The following is a 20,334-nucleotide window of genomic DNA, read 5'->3' as shown; positions in this document are numbered from 1 at the left end:
GTTTCAACCCTAATTTTGTCCCACTTACTATGTGTAAATTTTGGGAAATCACTTATCCCTATGACCGCTAGATTGCTCACTGATAGAAGGGTGTTATATGTCCATATAGGGGTGTGATGAGGGTAAAATGAGATGATGTACGATGTAAGATATCTACTATACTGCCTGGAACAGTATAGATCTATTAGGTCTCAATATTAGATCTCAGTAAACAGGTACCTATTTTTAACGTTCCTCTATGATGAGATGAAAAGAACACCCTAAAACAACTCATTCTTTCTCAGAGGGACTTCCTTTGGACCTTTGGGGGTTGATTTCTGCACTGAGTAGTACAGGGATTCGAGGAGCAGGGCATGTAAGGTGGGGAGCAAATGCATGGAATGGGCAGAACTGTTCATCAGCAGAGGTGAGCAACTGCAAGAAAGTCAGGGGACACATAAGGCCAAAGACAGACCCTGCAGCCCAGGCCAAACTGGAGGACATGGGCCTCGTTCTCAGTTTGAGTGGACAAGTCCGTGTCACCATGCAGGTAGGTACCTGAAGGGGCTAAGGCTAAGGGATGGTCCAGGTAAATGGGTCTGAGGGTCTGGCAGGTCACCCTGACATACCTCTGCATGACTGAGCCTAGGATGGACTCCTTGTGTCTCACTGTCTTTTACAGAAGTCTTCCTGGTAGATGAGAACTAACAGGTGGGACAGTATGGTACTGGCACAATACCAGACATAGATCAATGGAACAGGATAGAGAACCCAGAAATAAACCCATGAATTTATGGTCAATTTATCTACGACAAAGGGGGGAAGAATATACAATGGAGAAAAGACAGTTTCTTCAATAAGTGGTGCTGGGAAAACTGGACAGCTACATGTAAAAGAATGAAACTTGAACATTCTCTAACACCATATACAAAAATAAACTCAAAATGTATTAAAGACCTAAATGTAAGACCGGATACTATAAAACTCCTAGAAAAAAAACACTGGCAGAACACCTTGACATAAATCGCAGCAATATTTTTTTGGATCCACCTCCTGAAGGAAATAAAAGCAAAAATAAACAAATGGGAGCTAATTAAACTTAAAAGCTTTTGCACAGCAAAGGAAACCACTGACAAAACGAAAAGACAAGCTACTGAATGGGAGGAGATATTTGGAAATGATGTGACCAATAAGGGGTTAACATCCAACATACAGAAAGAGCTCATGCAACTCATCATCAAAAAAAGAAACAACCAATTAAAAAATGGTCAGAAGAACTGAATGGATACTTTTCCAAAAAGGAAATGCAGAGGGCCAAGCGGCACATGAGAGGATGCTCAACATCTCTAATCATCAGGGAAGTGCAAATCAAAACCACAATGAGGTATCACCTCACACCTGTCAAAATGGCTATCATCAAAAAGACCACAAATAGATGTTGGCGAGAATGTGGAGAAAAGGGGACCCTCGTGCACTGTTGGTGAGAATGTAAATTGGTGCAGCCCCTGTGGAAAACAGTATGGAGGTTCCTCAAAAAACTGAAAATAGAACTAATGTATGATCCTGCAATCCCACTGCTGGGTATATATCCAAAGAAAATGAAAACACTAATTTGGAAGATACATACACCCCAATGTTCATAGCAGCATTATGTACAACTGCCAAGATATAGAAGTGACCTAAGTGTCCATTGACAGATGAACAGATAAGGAAGATGTGGTGTATATATACACAATGGAATACTACTCAGCCATAAAAAAGAATGAAAATTTGCCACTTGCAGTGAGATGGATACACTTGGAGGGCATTAGGCTAATGAAAATAAGTCAGAGAAAGACAAATACTGTATGATATCACTTATATGTGGAACCTAAAAAATATAACAATCTAGTGAATATAACCAAAAGGAAGCAGACTCACCCATATAGAGAACAAACTAGTGGTTACCAGTGGGGGCGGGCGATACAGGGGTGGGAGAGTGGGAGGTACAAACTACTGGGTGTGAGACAGGCTACCAGGATATATTGTACAACACGGGGAATACAGACAATATTTTGTAATAACTGTAAATGCAGTGTAACCTTTAAAAATTGTATTAAAAAAAAAAAAAGAACTAATAGGTATATGCTCCTCCTTAGAATGGGGCTGGCTTTGGTAACAGCTGGAGATCATGGCTCAGTTCCCCAAGACACCTCAAAGTTCCTTACAGAGATTTAATACTCAAACAACAAAAGGTTGCTTTAGTACACCGAGGAGAAAAAACTTTGCACATTCTTCCACCTTAGCATTAACGTTAGGCAAATGTTGAATCCCCCTTTACCTCTTACCCATCTTCTACTGGGCATGCTACCTATCAGACACAGCTAGGATGATTCTAAGTCTATGGGAAAAAGTGGGTGGAGGTTGACTCCACGCATGAGACTTTCTCCTACTAAGTTAAAATCAACTTCAATTGATTGCTGACTCAGAATTCTTTGTCATTTCCAGCTGTGAGAGTGGAAATATGATTCCTAGCATTGCACTGATTTATAAAGTTACACCACAAATAAAACCTTACCATAATTAACAGAAACTGTGGGGTTGTCATTTATTTACAGGAAAGCAGGCAATGAGTGTGGTTCTGAACGCATTTTAACCGAGGTGCCACTATGAAGCCAGGTGAGAAGCCCAGGTATAAATGAGCTCTGGAGAGAGAGTATGGGTTAGGGATGTGGACTCAGAAATCCTGGGCACAAAGTGGGCAGCCAGAATAGTTAAAATGAGCATCTTTGGGGCAGAGGTGAGGATAGCAGAGCGGCAGTTACCTGGAGATAAGATGAGGAAATGCAGGAAAGAACAAAGGGGTAAGAGCATGCAAGGGACTCTTAAGGGCACTACTGAAGTAACTGCTTACAGTGGTCGTTTGTTAAGCGTGTACTATTTGTCGGATACTCTGATAACCATCTTATGAAAGCTACTGAACGAAAACCCATTGTACAGATGAAGACATTGTAGCTCAGAGAGGGAAAGAAATATACCTAAAGCTCCATAGCTCTGGTTAATTGGTATAGCTGGGATTCAAATTCTGGGGAGCTTGACTGCAAAGTGCTTGCTTTTAACCAGTATAGGACGCTGCCTATAAAGTTTAGGATGAGAGGAAAGTGTGTGGAATTCCATCGGGTCCTAGATTAGAACAGAAGATTCCTTGATGAATGTGCTACGAGATAAAATGAGACTTTGAGAAGGTTTCCCGACAAGACAATGTTTAAAGCAAACAATAAGTCTGGATGAAGTATAAACAGATGTATAATTCATGAACTCTTGATACTGGTTTGAAGATGGTGTGGTATACTAGAAAGAGGCTTGGCCTCAGAGGTTAGAGGCTTGTGCCTTTAAATTAACTGTAAGACCTGAGGCAAATGACTTAATGGTATTTGTTTTTCTCATCTAAAAAATTTTAAAAACCAAGGAGTTTGATTAGGCTTGTGTCTATCTTCTGTAAGCTTTAATCTTTCATCAATAAAATGCCAATATATTCACACTATAGTGTTGCTTGTTTTTATAAAGTTCACTTTCTATCTTTCCAGACGGACTGTAACACCCTTGGAGTTAGGGGCAGAAAAGCCTAAGTCAAAAAAGAAGGCAGTCTACAGTAGGCACAGAATAAGATGCAGAGAGAAAAGACCCTCTTGGGATCAGAAGAGGGTTCCACTGCCGGGGCGTGTGAGCAAGGGCCTCACAGAGAAGAGAGGCCTCAGCAGGTCACTGAGACCTCACACAAGGTCACTGGAGAGAGGGAAGCCTGAAGGAAGAGAATGGAAATTGAAAGCACTCGCATCACAGGGTCTCAGTCACCTCTGCGAGTTGGAGGTGATGCCTCCTCCTGGGAAAAAGCACTGTAAAGGAGCATGAAAAGGTTTGGAGTAAGTACTGGGGGGAATTAATGATGTGAATAAAAACCAGAGCAGTGTTGAGTCTCAACAGCATGACTTTGAAATAATAATTATAGAAATTATTAGAAACAAGTAGAAATAATTAGAAATGTTTTGTGACTGTTTCTGACAATAATGAATAGGATTAATTTGGGTGTGAAAGCAGAGAATTCGGATGTTGAGATTTTAGGTTACTGGTGACACCACTGTTGAAATGGACAACTCTAGGGCCAGTGACAAATGAAGTCATAGGGGACTGAGGACTGGACCGAGGGATCAGGAAGGGGAGGAGAGATGCCCGGCTGATGAGTAACAGAAACGTTCAGTCAAGCTGATGGGTAAAGAAGTGAGGTGAGAGAGGAGAGTCAGAGGGTGATACCACGGAGGTGATGGCAAAAGTGGTGTGGATAGAGTAAATATTAGATCAGAGGAGTTTGGGATGCATGCGATTACAGTGTTGAAAAGGTCATCTGCTGAAGCCACTCTGGTGACCGCAGGAGCTGGAATGGAGCTGAAGGCTGTGAACTGGGGTTTGAGGAAGGTGGGGAAAGAGATCCAGACTTAGGAACACGGTTGAAAAAGGAATCTTACAGACACAAAGTAAAATATACAGGGGTAAAAGAAGGAGGAATCTGAGAAGATAGACTGGAGAGCTCTGAGGAGGTAGACTTTGATTATTGGAAAAACAGGAAGAATGAGTCAGCTCAGGAGTTTCACAGGGAATGTAGAAATGAGGTGGTGTTTGTGTCTGCCTAAGTCTGACTGAGAGCAACAGAGGGAGGGAGAGAGAAAGAAAGGAGAGACGAGATGGGTGAGGAGAGAGGGAGAGGCAAAAACAAAGAGGGGTACACATACTGTACACAGCCCAGACCTCATCCTCATGTGGACGTCACAGGTTAAACTCAAGAACCTGGCTTTGTGCAAAGGTAAAACCACCACCACTACCCCCACCAGAAACAACCTGCCCCTCATCCCCACAATCAAAATGAACTAGAGTTCAGAGAATGGACACTCTCTGGAAGAGAATTTTTTAGGCTGTAAGGGTCCTGAAGCCAACGGCATGCTTTCTGACTTGAATACACCTCATGTCCTCAATACTTATTTTGAATCGATTTCAAGAATTCCCTAGGCATATCAAGCTTGGTCTTGGCACTTAAATTCAACCACATTTCATAGTGATGTTAACTATTCCTGCAAAGGATAGATTTATCCAAATCTACAGATATTGTCCCTTGTTTTCTGCTACTACAGATTATACTTAAAAATGCAAGCTTGACAACGTATCTGTGTTTTGTATCAAATACATTTCATTCAATTATTGTGAAAAGTAGCAGTGAAATATATACAAACTGTACAGACAGTATGTATGCACATGTAGTGTGATGAAAATATTTGTACAGTAGTGTGTAGACTATAAAATACTTTTGTAAATAGCTCTTAATACCAAGTATGAGGCAGACATTAGTACTGTCTCATTTTCACAGATGGGAAAACTGAAACTCACATAAGTCCAGTGACTGTAATCGCAATGGTGAAAAGTTAAGACTTGATCTTGGTTCTCTAATTTCATTTTCTGTGCTCATCACACTATATTCCACAACCTCTGAATGATTTACGTAAACCCTGTCTTATTTCAAGGAGGATTTAAAGTGGTTTACATCTATCCTTTTTTTCCCTACCTAACAGAAAAATGCAGACTCCAGACAAAATTATTATGCATTTAACTGATTATTGTCTCTGAACAAATTCTGTCAACAGGATTTTTGAAAACCTAAAATTTCAAAATAAATTTTAATCCACCAGTTGGTTATGAAACTACATCTTAATATTTGATATGCAGGCATTAAATATCTTTTCAAACATGATTGGATTCTGGGTTTAAATAATCCAAGTTACTGTGACTGAATTAAGTCAACTTCATTGCAAGGAAATAGCAACACTGACTTAGGTCACTAAAAGAAAAACTATCATTTTCAAGGTACATCAAGAGGCATGCTAACAGATGCATAATGAGATGTAGCTTTAAGATCCATTGTTAAAAGCTTTCTAAACTTCAGTTTGCAAAGTCTGTGAATTTGGTCCTCAGTGTCTTCTAGCTGTGGCTGTAGGGTGAACATATGGAGCGGACAGAGATGCGCCAGCCTCTCTACTCCCTCAGCATTCTGATGACCTGCATTCTCTCTTCTTCCTCCCTTTATCCTTTCTCCTCTTCAACGAAACTTTCTCTTTTTCCTCATATCTCCGGATAGTCATCCTAACGTATCTAGTGATAATGTAGGGATTGCAAAAACCACATGAAAATAAGGTCATGAAGAAGGTTGAAATGGCTAGAAAATGTTGCTACATCTGTTCAAATGAAATGACATAAACATAATACGTGGTCAGAGTTGAAGAGAAAGACTTATTTAGTCCAGAATGAGAAAAAAAAATTTCATTAATTTCTAGAAACCAAGTTGTTACTTATGGAACATCATGAAAGTGCAAAATACTATGGAAAGATCACCAAAAACAATGAAAGTGTGAGAAACTCACAGCCAAGAGGAGCCTAAGGAGACAGGACAACTAAATGTAATGTGGTGTCCTGAATGGAATCCTAGAATAGAAAAAGGACATTAAGTAAACTAAAGAATTCTGAATAAGTATGGACTTTAGCTAATCATAATATATCAATAAAGGTTCATTAATTGTGACAAATGTACCATATTAATGTGAGATGTTAATTACAGAGGAAAACTGAGTGTGGGATATACAGGAAATCTCTGTACTATCTTTGTAACTTTTCTCTAAGTCTAAAACTATTCTAAAATACAAAGTTTACTTGAAAAAGAAACTATGGAAATTCATCCTAGGCAGTCTGTTAAAACATTAGTTGTTAGACATTTGCTAGAAACTGCGCTATTTAGTTCAAGAGCTCCCAGAAGTTTTACAATGATGGGAAAACCTGAAGAAAAGCTTTCTTGACAGAAAGGCACACTCCTTTAAAGGTTCAGGTCAGCTGCAAGTAATGATACAATATTTTGTCAATAATTAAAATGCTATAAGTACATTTATAAGAATCTTTTTCAATAGCAACAGTTGTTCACAGTAACTTTCTCCTGAACTTTTACCCCCAGAAGGTTAGCATTCAGGAAGCTCAGCTGCTGTCTAACAAACTTAATTAATCAAAAAGTCATTTCCGAGCTGTAACTATGAGTAAAAGCGCTTCAAGTGTGCTAGCAAGCCTACAAGTTAATCAAAATGCTAATGCAGTACAAATTAAAGTTGTGATTAACATTTCACAGTAGCTGCTTAAGTGAATTGATCACACAAATGGGTTAAGCATTACTCATTTCCTACAGCCCCAACCGGGAAAAGGGTTGTTATGTGGGTATGAGGAGAAGAGCTGGAGGTAGAAGGATCCTTCATAATAGCATCATATCATCAATAAACCAGCACCAAATTGTCATTCAAAGGCTTACAGGTAGACTCATCCAGGGGGAAATAGCCTTCCAAATTATATTATAGTCCTTGAAGGGAGATCACCTGTAAATCCACAAGAGTAAGTGAAGGTGTTTTACACCTCAAAATCCACACATTTGTGTTAGTTTTGGAAATGCTAAATGCATTAGCTCTGTGTTGCGTCTGTAGTGGGGAATGGTGCTTTGCTTTAGGTGGTGTTTTGGGTGTTCTATTGTGGAATTAAAATGTAACTTTGATACAGGATAAAATAAGCACTAGCTGGATGATGATTCTGCACCATAGTGCGGATCTTTGCATCTGGAAGAATAATCACTCAGGATTAAGTTCATTTAAAATTATTTGTTTTGAAATAGACATCCATTAATGAAACCACACTGGGCTTCTATGGCAAGATATGAGCTCCTGGCAGTCTTGCCAGGAAAGCAGCCTGAATTAGACTTCCCTGTCTCTATGAATTTGATAAGGTCACATGAATGTTCACAACAAACAGAGTATATTTGTTAGTAGACAATTCAGATTTGGCAGATAATTTTAAAAACATTGTGAGAATCCACACACAGTAAACCTCCCTTTTCAATCCTCTCTTAAGAAAGAACTAGAAAGGAAAAAGTGAAATATTTATTCATTCCATTCACCCATGATATACTGAGAACTATTATGTGCCAAGAATTATGCTCAAGTCACCTTAACAGTCAGTGACACTATAAATAGTTATTGATAAGGTTCCAGCATATTTTGAATATGAATCAGAATCCTCCAAATGTATGCTCATAGTATTAATATTCCTTGAAACATACCCATAAAAATATAAAAGATATATTTAAAACTTAATAGTGTAATTTTCATCTTAGGATCCTTTAAAGACTTCAGTTGCAGAAATGAACTCTTTGTAGATTACTAAGTATGTATAATCCAATTTTGGAAGTCTAAAAATTATTTATTTATCATCCATCCATCTTTTTCTCAAAATGATTTGAAGAAGCTTTCTGAAGCCTATTGTGCTGTACTGTCCACTTAAAGATAAGCTTTTCATTTGATCTAATCATAATAATTATAAGCACTTAAAAAATGTGAAAGGATTCTACTAAGAATATACAGGAGATTTTATCTACCATTGCTACATCAAAACATTTCTTACAAGTATTGGATTAAGGATTTGACCAAGTACTTCTTTTGTTAAGCTCGGCACCACCTGGACTATTTTCACTGCTAACTGTATTTGACTCTATGATTTTAGAACTTGTTCATTTAATTGACACTGACATTCTTCAGTACATTTATAGCCCACTGAGCCTGTGCTTAGTGCATCCATAGGTAAATACTCCTCAAAGGTTATGTTAGCCTTGCTCCATGGCAGTTCTATCTCCTGGTATCATCAAATATTTCTAGCTTTTTAATCTACTAAAAATGGGGATCATTTGTTAATAGAAATATAGACCCAGCTATAGTCAAAGTATCTCTCAGTTAAAATAACCAGATCAATAAAAAATATTCATATCATTGTATCTTCTTTTGCTTCCCTTATCCTATTCTTTTCTATTCTCAGACTCTAATATATGCATACATTCATATCTTAAGTTTATTGATTAAAATACTTAAAAAAATAGTTTGAAGACACAGTGTGTTTTCAGAATAGCTGTGGGTTATAGAAAATATATGATACTAGTTATTTGAAATGTAATGCACTTTAAGTTTATCAGAAACTGTTAGAGCGATAAAGAGGTCAAATTATTGTTTTGAAGTTTGGGCTAAACAACAACCCTACCAATAAACTTTTAGGGATTCGGTTTGGCAAATTTAAGAGGGTTTTCTGAATAGAGGAAAGCATACCAGTTCATACATTTCCCCCCTTTCTCTATCTATGCAGCTTATTAAAGTTATTTTTTGACAAGCACCTTTTGTGACAATTGATAAGTCCTATTGGAACATGATAACATTAATTTGAGTGGTATATGAGTTACATATTATCTCGTGTGAAAGAGGAGAAAGGCTGGAAACTTAGTTGTTCAAACAAACTTGGGCCTTAAAGAAAATGACGTAAAATGACAGCTCCTATATTAAAGTCAGATGCAAGAATTTATGAAACAATGGAAACTTATCCACCAGAACATAGCTCCTTAAAGGTCTTCCTTTCAGGCACTGAATCACTTAAATTATTTTCAAAGCCAGTCTCCTGGTTTACCTTTTTGCCTACTTCCATTAGTGCAATGGAACATGAATTCAATCTATAGAAACATGTGCCTTGGTATACAGAATACAGAACTTCACACTCCCTCAATAGTAAAGAGGAGATGTCTGTTATCTTTTGGAGGAATTGGTAGTTCTGTATCTTGGGACAGGAAATCTCTGAGACTGCCTATTGTTACTAGACGTTTGAAGTTTTTCAAAAAGGACCGGGGGGATGGACAAAAGCTGCCTCCAGGGGAGCCCCGCTAGTGGTGGTGGTGGTGGTTACCCGGTGAAAGAAGCCAAGAACCTAACCTAAGCAGAGAAGGCGAACGGTGAAGAATGAAAGAGGAACATAAAATGTGTGTATGTGTGTTGTAATAGTAAACCTAAGCACAGTAATTATAGTGTGCATCACTACTTATTATTAGGAGTATCTTATAATTATTATGGCATTCCTCTTCCTTCCTGTGGTTGTATCAGCAATCTGATCTTTCCCCTGTTACTTCCAATTACTGTAGTTTTAGGGGAGACTCTGAGGAAGTAAATGGCTAATTCACTGAGTTACCTAGCATGATATAAAAACCTCGAGAAGGATCATAAGCAGCTGAAACAAAACACATATCAACTGGACACTATAGAGTGATATAATAAAGCAATTACAAATATCAGTCATATTAACAAGTCCCTCTTGGAAAGTGGTTAAAGTAATTATAGGCAGTCTGTTGAAAGGGAACTAGAGTAATTAAAGGGAGGTGACTTGAGTATACATTGAAAAGAAGGGATTAATTAAAAAATATTATTCATGTTCTAGTGGGAATTCTTGGTCTAAAACAATGTAGAAATTCCTGTGAAGTTCTCACATTTTAAAATAAATCCTGACTAGGCCATGAGTACAATTTTTAGATCCATCTTTACAGGGCAAAGGGAACCCAGTAAGATAAATTTTTATTATATATCCAACCTATGCTGAAAACTGTTTTTCTTTCTGCTATGATCTTGGGAAAGTTACTTAGTCTTCATCTGTAAAATAAGGATAATAATTATACTACTTCCTTGGATTATTAGGGCAAATGAGTCTATGCAATGCGAAGCAAGTAGAACAGAGCCTGGTACAAAGAAAATCCTCAATAAATGTTCACCAGCGTCACTGTTAATGATGGCCTGCCTTATGGACCGTCATTAAATGGCAACTTTTTGGTGTGGGGTACAGGGATGGTATGCAGTTCTCCAAATATTCTGGTTGAATTTGGTATTTAATACACATTAATTCCAATTTCAATTTGGAAGCATAGGTTTCCAGAGATCTTTCTAATCAATCTACACTGTCATATTTCTGTGTGTGTGTGTGTGTGTGTGTGTGTGTGTGTTCTCCTTTCATGAGGTGTATCTTGTAGTCGTTAAGAGTATTACTGCGCACACAGATGTTTTGATCTGTTAAACTTAGGCTGCAGGGTAGATAGCATTAGCTGAAGGGTAAATATGGCCTCTACTATATCTGAAAGCAACTTTCCAGAATTAACCCAGCAAACTGACAGCACAATTACACTTTGAATCACACAGCCCTTTGGTCCTCAGCTCACTGAGTCAGCTCCTTGAGCCATGGTTTCCCTTTTTTCCTTAAACATCTGAAAGTGTCCAGTTACTGGGCAGTTTTGCTGTAGATACCACAGAGGAGGTAGTGGGCGTGGCTAAGATATAAACCTGTACTCTTATACTATTTGGCTTGGTATTTAGTTATTTTTCACTTAAATGAAGATGATTTTAACGTAAAGACTTAGGGCACTTCTTAGAAAAGATCAGAGCTACTAGAGCAGGATTTAAAGTCCTGCTATCTCCATTTGGTTTCAGCATGGACTGCCTCAACAGATCACCTTTTAACTAAGTTATTTGACTTCTTTGAAAACCAATTTCTTTGTCCCTTGATAAAAAAAAAACAGTGTGGGGCTAATCAAAACACCAGATACTTTTCATCAGTTCTGACTTTGCCATCAAATTTGAAAAATTTAGGCAAGTCACTTTAATTTTTGGTATTTCTTATTTATCATCTTCCCATAAAAGCTAACATAAAGTTTTTCTTGGGTACATCTGGCACACAAAATATGTCACATCATTTACTACATATTACAAATATATTTTAGAGTTAACATAATCAAGAAGAGGATCTCAAAGACTAATGGCAAGAATAATCAATTCCATAACTGCTCAATTTATAAACTAGTGTATTTTAAGCAGGTTTAAAAAATTTGAGATACGTACAGAAATTTTTACTCTTATTTTTGTTGGGTGGGATGGGGATGGAAATGCTAGTAACGGTAAAATATTAAGAACCATGACAAAAACACCTTAAACCCAAAAATGACACAAAAGACCTTGACACATAATTTCAAATGGGTACAAGAAGAGAAGGCAGGCTATACTGTGCATTCTGACCTCAAGCCAGGGTGAATACTACTACAACAACTATGTTTTTCTTTTGTAAAAGATTCCCCAGGACACGGGTAGTCATACAGAGTTTTCATAATCTAAATGGTAGCTCATGTAAAAGGTATATTTCTATAAATTAAAGGGAATAAAAAATTTAGAGTTAAATGACCATGAAAAAGCAAGGAAGTAAAAGAATTACTAAGAATGAGGAGACCAAGATAGACCTAGTTCCTCGAGTCCTCAAATCATTGTTTACCTTATAAATATTAACTAATGTCCCACTCTTGTAAGGTGTAATTTTTACTCAGACAGCAGGAGTTCAGTGACTTGCCTAAGGCCTTATACTAAGGCTCTAAGGAGCAGAGCTGAATTTATAGTAAGAGCTGGTGGCACCGAGTCCCATACACAGAACACAAGGTCATGCTGATGTCCCATGAGGGCAGTAGTATAATTTTCAATCAGCCAGCAGGACTGCAGCTTGGAAAACTGCTTGAACCAATGCTTTCTAGGCCAACAGTATCCATGTATCAAATGAGAACAATAGGGTACAATAATGAAAACTGTCACTCAGTCATGGAAAATTTTATCAAGTCATGACTTCCCCCTGAATTTTACATTAGCAACCCTAATATTCTTTCCTCTTCCTGACTTGTTACTTTTATCACAATCTTACAAAGATTCTTTCCAGGTGGCTTCTGAAAAGCCAAATCCATATTTATAAGCATAACTAATGTTATAATTTACACTAAAGGAAAACTGCACACACAGTGTCTGACAACAGGGAACTAATTAAGTAAACTATGACCTTCTTATGAAGAAATATAGTGCAGCCATTAGAAATTATGCTTGAGAAGAATATTTAATGTTGTAAATTATTAAGTTAAAAAAGGTTATAAAATAACATGATAAAAATGTGCAAAGGAAGAAAGTGAGAGAGCAAGTGTGTATTTGTGTAAATGCAAAAAGAAAAAGAAACTCTGAGCCTCCAAAGACAAAAAAGAACTATACACAACTACTGTACTCTAGTTAGTAAACTTGTTCTTTTGCAGGAGTAAGCGTTAGTCATTCTAAAACTACATCAGGAGTATGCTAGAATGGAGGTATTAAGTAAACATATTTTGATTAATGAGAGCCAAGTTTCTCACAGGTGGAGAAAAGAGTTACAATTTAAAAAAGGGCCTCTTCAATAAGTGGTGCTGGGAAAATTGGACAGGTACATGTAAAAGTATGAAATTAGAACACTCCCTGACACCATGCACAAAAATAAACTCAAAATGGATTAAAGACCTAAGTGTAAGGCCAGACACTATCAAACTCTTAGAGGAAAACATAGGCAGAACACTCTATGACATAAATCACAGCAAGATCCTTTTTGACCCAGCTCCTAGAGAAATGGAAATAAAAACACAAATAAACAAATGGGACCTAATGAAACTTAAAAGCTTTTGCACAGCAAAGGAAACCATAAACAAGACCAAAAGACAACCCTCAGAATGGGAGAAAATATTTGCAAATGAAGCAACTGACAAAGGATTAATCTCCAAGATTTACAAGCAGCTCATGCAGCTCAATAACAAAAAAACAAACAACCCAATCCAAAAATGGGCAGAAGACCTAAATAGACATTTCTCCAAAGAAGATATACAGATTGCCAACAGACACATGAAAGAATGCTCAACATCATTAATCATTAGAGAAATGCAAATCAAAACTACAATGAGATATCATCTCACACCAGTCAGAATGGCTATCATCAAAAAATCTAGAAACAATAAATGCTGGAGAGGGTGTGGAGAAAATGGGACCCTCATACACTGTTGGTGGGAATGTAAATTGATATAGCCACTATGGAGAACAGCATGGAGGTTCCTTAAAAAACTAAAAATAGAACTACCATACGACCCAGCAATCCCACTACTCGGCATATACCCTGAGAAAACCATAATTCAAAAAGAGTCATGTACCAAAATGTTCATTGCAGCTCTATTTACAATAGCGAGGACATGGAAGCAACCTAAGTGTCCATCATCAGATGAATGGATAAAGAAGATGTGGCACATATATACAATGGAATATTACTCAGCCATAAAAAGAAATGAAATGGAGGTATTTGTAGTGAGGTGGATGGAGTTAGAGTCTGTCATACAGAGTGAAGTAAGTCAGAAAGAGAAAAACAAATACAGTGTGCTAACACATATATATGGAATCTAAGGGAAAATAAAGGTCATGAAGAACCTAGTGGCAAGACAGGAATAAAGACACAGACCTACTAGAGAATGGACTTGAGGATATGGGGAGGGGGAGGGGTAAGATGTGACAGGGTGAGAGAGCGGCATAGACATATATACACTACCAAATGTAAAATAGATAGCTAGTGGGAATCAGCCGCATAGCACAGGGAGATCAGCTCGGTGCTTTGTGACCACCTAGAGGGGTGGGATAGGGAGGGTGGGAGGGAGGGAGATGCAAGAGGGAAGAGATATGGGAACATATGTATATGTATAACTGATTCACTTTGTTATAAAGCAGAAACGAACACACCATTGTAAAGCAATTATACTCCAATAAAGATGTTTAAAAAAAATAAAAATAAAAGTAAATAAATAAATAAAAAAGGGGAAGGCTAAAATGAACCCTTGGTGTTAAACTGGAATTGGAGGTATTAGAATGAACTCATGGTTTTATGAATACAAATGTTTTTCACATACCCAAATACACACACACACACACACACAGCTAAGTAGATATACAAATAGATATAGATGTCTATGTATACATACTTATATTTCCTAACTTAGCCCACTGAGGGGGCCAGAGGCAATAATACCCAGGTAGTGATGGAGTCAACAAGCACCCAGATTTTAGTCTCTAAAACCACTCTCTAATAAAAACAAACACTCGTGAGCCTATACTAATAAATAAATAAATAAATGAATGAATGAATGAATGAATGAATAAAGTAAATAAATAAATGGAGGAAAATGGAAATTCTGGGAATGATGGAAAATAGAAAAATCAAAGTAGTAATAATTGTTTCAGGCAAAAGTCACCAACGGATGATGAAAATAATGTAGGAAAATATGATGAGAAACAGGATAACTGCATAATCTCTAAGTATATCACCACAACATATTAGTTACAAAAGGAAAAAAAGTAATTTTACAGTGGAGAAACCTGGCAGACACCACCTCAAGTGTACAAAGTTAACAGCCCTGGTAATAACACACATCCATGTCACAAGTCTCCCGATATGATACACCGAGAGGACAAAACATCACTTCTATGGTATTCTTGCCAGTAATATATAACTTCAATGTAATTATGAGGGGATATCAGGCAAACCCAAACTGAGGCTTAGCTCTATCAGATACCTGGCCAATACTCCTCACCAGTGTCAACGTCCTGAAAGTCAAGGAGACTAAAGCGGACATGACAGCTAAATGCAATGTGGGACCCTGGAGTGGATCCTGGAACAGAGAAAGGCATTAGTGGGATAAAATCCAAACGGACAAAACTGGAATGAGGTCTGTAGATTAGTTAACAGGATTGGATCAGTACTGAGGCAAGATGTTAACATTAGGGGAAGCTGGGTGAAAGACATATGGAAATCTCATTGTACTATTTTTACAAACTTTTTATAAGTCTGAAGTTATTTCAAAATGAAAAAATTAAAAAAATTTTTTTGAATTAAAATAAATTAATTCATTAACAAAAAAAGAGCCTCATATTGATGGGGGTGAAGATATAATTACTATGAATGACTTTAATTTTAAAACATTGTTTTTCCAAATTTCTACAATGAAGTGTATTACTTTTATAATTAAAGAGAAAACTATTTCTCTTTAGATGTTATTTAGAAGGAGTAAAAAAATATCAAGAAATATAAATATCCACACAACTGTACATAATATCGAAATAGAGGCTAAAAGTACCTGATTGAATCCTTTTCCCTTACAGTAAATTTAGAAATAGACTCCTTGTGAAACCGCTAATTTCTATTATTATATAGCCTTTGAAGCATTATTAACTGAGTGGTGAAAAGGTATGAATGAGTTGAACTACATTGTAACTTTTATATATGATATAAATATGTACACCTATTAAGTATACCCGTAAGTATAAAAGTTTAATTCCTCCTGCAACATCTCTCCAACCCTTCCTGACCCCTGAGTTCATTAACAGGTCAGTGTTTGAGGGGGAAAAAATAGCTAGAGGAAGTACAAATGATAATCCAGGGCCACAGCTAAAACTTTAGGAACTTTAACCTTCGTTTATAAAGTGTGACTAATAAAGAGTGGCAAACCATCTTCCTAAAGAGATAAACCAAATGTTAGTTACAAAAATGGTGTAAAAATAATTTACTTGTTTATTATAGCCTTATTTCCCTTCTAATTCCTGACAGTTTGTGCATACTCTATTTTATGAAACAGGCCTATTCTTTTAAATAATAAAATTAAGGTTTTTTTTTTCCTGATCATAAAATTGTTAGAAGCTCATTTGAAAACATTCAAACATTTCAGAAAAGCATAAAGAAGAAATTAAAAATCACCCCAAATGTTGCTACACAGAGACGGCTACTTAATCTTTTGGTCAATACTATTCTGGATCTTCTCTCTAGATACATTTTCATATATTTATGTAGATATTCTACACAGATACAGAATCAATAAATGGAATTGTAATATTTGGCAGTGTTCTATAACCTGAAAGATGCTTGGGTTATTTCTAAGTCTTTAATTTTGCAAATGCCTATACACAAATCTTCACAGGACTCATTTATTCTACCTTTAAAAACACCAGTCTTCTGAAAATCTTAAAAATTGTTTTTTATATATAAATGTCCAAAAAGCCATAATGTAGAAAATCAAAATCTCTTATAAGCTCAATCCTTTAGGTGTGCTTCTCCCACCCTGCTCCTCTCACAGTCATCTCCCAGCAAATGGCAGCTCCAGGTTTCCACTTGCTCTGGAGAAAAGCTTTGGAATCATCTTTGGCTCCTTGCTCTCCCTAAAAACCCTTGTCCAATCCATTAGCAGATCCTCCTTAAAAAAATATACAGGACCCAACCAATTTTCACCAGTCTCACCCATACCAACCTGGTCCAGCCACCATCATTTCTTGCCTAGCCTTACAGCATTCAAGGTATAAAGTTCATTGATATGGTTTCAGATCCCACATTGCAACTAACTAAGGAATATAACATGTCAAGGTTTTGTATAGTATCAGAGAAAATCTACAATTTTCTGAAAAGGCTATAAAAATCCTCTTCCTTCTTTAAACTATATATCTCAGTGAGGCCGGATTTCCTTCATATACTTCAATTAAAACACCATATTGTAACAGACTGCTTGCAAAAGGTGTTAAACGAATTTAGCTGACTCCTATTAAGCTAGACATGAAAGATACTTGCAAAAATGTAAAATGCTATTACAGTTCTCACTAATTGTTTTGGAAAATAGTTATTTTTCATGAAAAATCATTACATAATAATGGGTATATTAGTGTTATTTTAAAATGAAGTAATAAATATTTGAGAATGTTTCCATTTTCATTAATATGGTAAATACTCATAGATATAGCCACCGTAACCATTAGTGAACCACTGCTCTACAGCTTCGCTCTCATTCAGAGTAAAATCCAAAATCCTTACCATGGTTTTACAAACTCCCTACGTGACCTGACCCCATTTTATCTATAATCTCCACTCCCACCCCTCTCTGACCTCATTTCTACCCACCCCTTTTCATCTTTTTTACAATGGCCGCCTTGGTTTTTCTTGAATATACCTAGTAAGTTCCTACATGAATCCTGGCACTAGCTCTTCTTAGTGTTTGGAATAATCCCACGGCTCACTCCCTTCCTTTGTTTCTTAAATGTCACCTCATAAGAAAGACAGTCCCAGAATACCACATTAAAAAATAGTACAAAATGGCACCCTCCATCTCTCTCCATATATCCTTTATTATGCTTTATTATTATTTTAAAATAGCAGTGATCACCACTTGACTTATATTTTTAATTGTCTGTCTTCGCCATATCTAGTGAAAGCCCATTACAGCAGGTTCTCTTCTGTCTTGTTCACTGCTGTATGCTCAGAACCTAGCAAAGTACCTGGCACTGAGTTTACCTTCAGTAAATTTAGATTGAATGGATGACTAAAATTGTTATCTTATTGCATTTATATTTGCTTTTCCTTCAAAAATCCTTAATTTGAGTCACCAGACTTTTTTCTCGACAATGCTACAATAAATATCTTTAAATGCAAGTATATTTTATTCTAAAAAGAAAAAAACCAGAAAGAATGGGAGAAAATGTAGGTAATTAGAAATGACTTTCGTACCTGACATACTCTGAGAGCTTGGTCCAACACTGTTTTGGTATCAGTGTCATAATCTGGGCAGGGCAGCATGGTTCGGCTGAGATGCGCCTGCAGTAGGAGATGTGCTTTGGTGTGAGGGCTGTCAAATGAATGAGGATTTGATTCCAACGGAAGACATTTTGCCAGTTCGCTATTCATATGATCTTCATTGTGTCTTACTGGCAAATCTGTGTATTCTTCTGCATCCTGAAAAAACAAACAAACCCATATATATATAATATATATATAAATGTACTGTATCAAAAGTATAATATTTAATGTACTTCTTAGCTTTAACTACTGACATTTAAAACGTGCTTTAGAAAAACTGTAAGATAACCATATCCCTTAAAATTCTGCTTTGGTCAGTACTACCATTAATATTAAGCAAAAGCTAGTAATGTATAATACATCTGAAATTCATGAATGCTCTTCTTATTTATACAGTCAACAAAACAATACAGATCCCAGTAAGCATCAAATGTTATGCTTGACAGTGGACCCAGGGAATGAACCAGAAATTGAGAGTTCATCAGGGAAAAACCAGTCCTAAAAGTGGAAATGAATGTTATGATATGGTAAGCACAGAGTGCTGAAGGGATATTCAGTTTGGGGACTTAGTTATTTTTGAAGGTCAGGGAAAGCGTCTCGGAAAAAGAGATATTTAAGTGAGGATCTATAGAATGAGTGGAAGAAATAAGGCAGGGCTGGGAGAAAGGGGGATGAGGATACGGTTGGTGAGATAAGAAAAGGGTGAAGACCAGGATCATTAACTTAAGACTTACTGTAATAAATTAGATTAAAATAAAATTGTTCAAAATTGGGGGTTTCCGGTTCCACATGCAAGGAGCTTAGAAGCCACCACTCCATCCTAACAAGTAAAAAGCTGAACAGGTTGAAAAAACCAACAACTCGTCTTGAATCCATGAGAAGGCAGAACACAGGGCAAACCGCTGCCTCCAAGATTGCAAACGCAGGCAAATGCAGGTAGTCACGGCTAAGAGTCATGAGCAGAGGCTCACAAGCAGAAAATGCCTCGGCAATCAGTGTCGAGGTAAGAAAACCTGACCTGTAACTGATGAATTGTGGGAGGTTCAGTGCAGACAACTCCAAGAGCTGAAAACTCCAGGGGGACCCAGTCATAGGGGGCCCCCACAATACTGTGAGATTTACCTTTAGGAGCTCGACCAGATTCCCACAGTAAATATCAGAGGAAAATCGCCTTGCGCTTCTAGCAAGGGGAGGGGAAAAGAACCATCCTGAAATACGCTAGAGCACTCTCTCCTTCTTAACAAGGCCTGCTCTCAGGAGAAACTAGTTAACTGGAGCCTAACCCTGCTGGGATATATTACGAGAACCTAACTGACCTGGGGAATGGAAGTACCCAACTGTAACCAGCTCAAGCTTTGCGTGTGGGAGAAGGGAAATACCCCACTCCAGCTCACTCTAGCCATCCTGTCCCACCTAAGGGGTGAGGGTAGAAATGGCTGTGAAGTTCACAGCACAGAGGCACAGACTCACTGAAGACTTGGGACCTAATCATTGGACCAGAGAATATTTCCCCTACACTGCCATGCCCCACCTCACCACATTACTAAAGGTCTATTTACAGCAGTTCTTTTTACCCAGTACATTATGTCCAGCTATCAAGAAAATTACAAGGTATACCAAAAGGCTAAAAACACAATTTGAAGAAATAGAGCTATCATCAGAACCAGACATGGCAGGGATGTTAGAATTATCAGATCAGGAATTTAAAACTATGATTTATATGCTAATGGCTCTGACAGATAAAATAGACAGCATGTAAGAACAGATGAACAATGGAAGCAGACAGAAGGAAATCCTAAAAAATAATCAGAAGGAAATGGTGAATACAAAAACACTAACAGAAATGAAGAATGCCTTTGGTGAGCTTATTGGTAGACTGGACATGGTTGAGGAAAGAATTTCTGAGCTAGAGGATATATCAATGAAATCTCTGAAAACTGAAAAGCAAAGAGAACAAAGACTGAAAAAAACACAAGAGAATAT

The 20,334-nt window shown here is 37.2% G+C and overlaps 1 protein-coding gene across 2 annotated transcripts in view; it reads right to left on the bottom strand.

The window, feature by feature from the left end:
* The window catches only part of ASCC3 (activating signal cointegrator 1 complex subunit 3), a 338,689-nt gene that overhangs the window by 11,947 nt on the left and 306,408 nt on the right, over nt 1–20,334 (bottom strand). For both annotated transcript variants that reach the window (XM_068551389.1, XM_068551390.1), the window contains one exon: nt 18,283–18,507. In XM_068551389.1, coding sequence (XP_068407490.1) covers nt 18,283–18,507 — 225 coding nt within the window. The remainder of the gene's footprint in view (nt 1–18,282; nt 18,508–20,334) is intronic.

Source organism: Eschrichtius robustus, chromosome 9 (genome assembly GCF_028021215.1).
Source record: "Eschrichtius robustus isolate mEscRob2 chromosome 9, mEscRob2.pri, whole genome shotgun sequence".
NCBI classification, from domain to species: Eukaryota; Metazoa; Chordata; class Mammalia; order Artiodactyla; family Eschrichtiidae; genus Eschrichtius; species Eschrichtius robustus.
The sequence above is the reverse complement of the archived record's forward strand: the minus strand, read 5'-3'. Positions and strand labels throughout refer to the sequence as shown.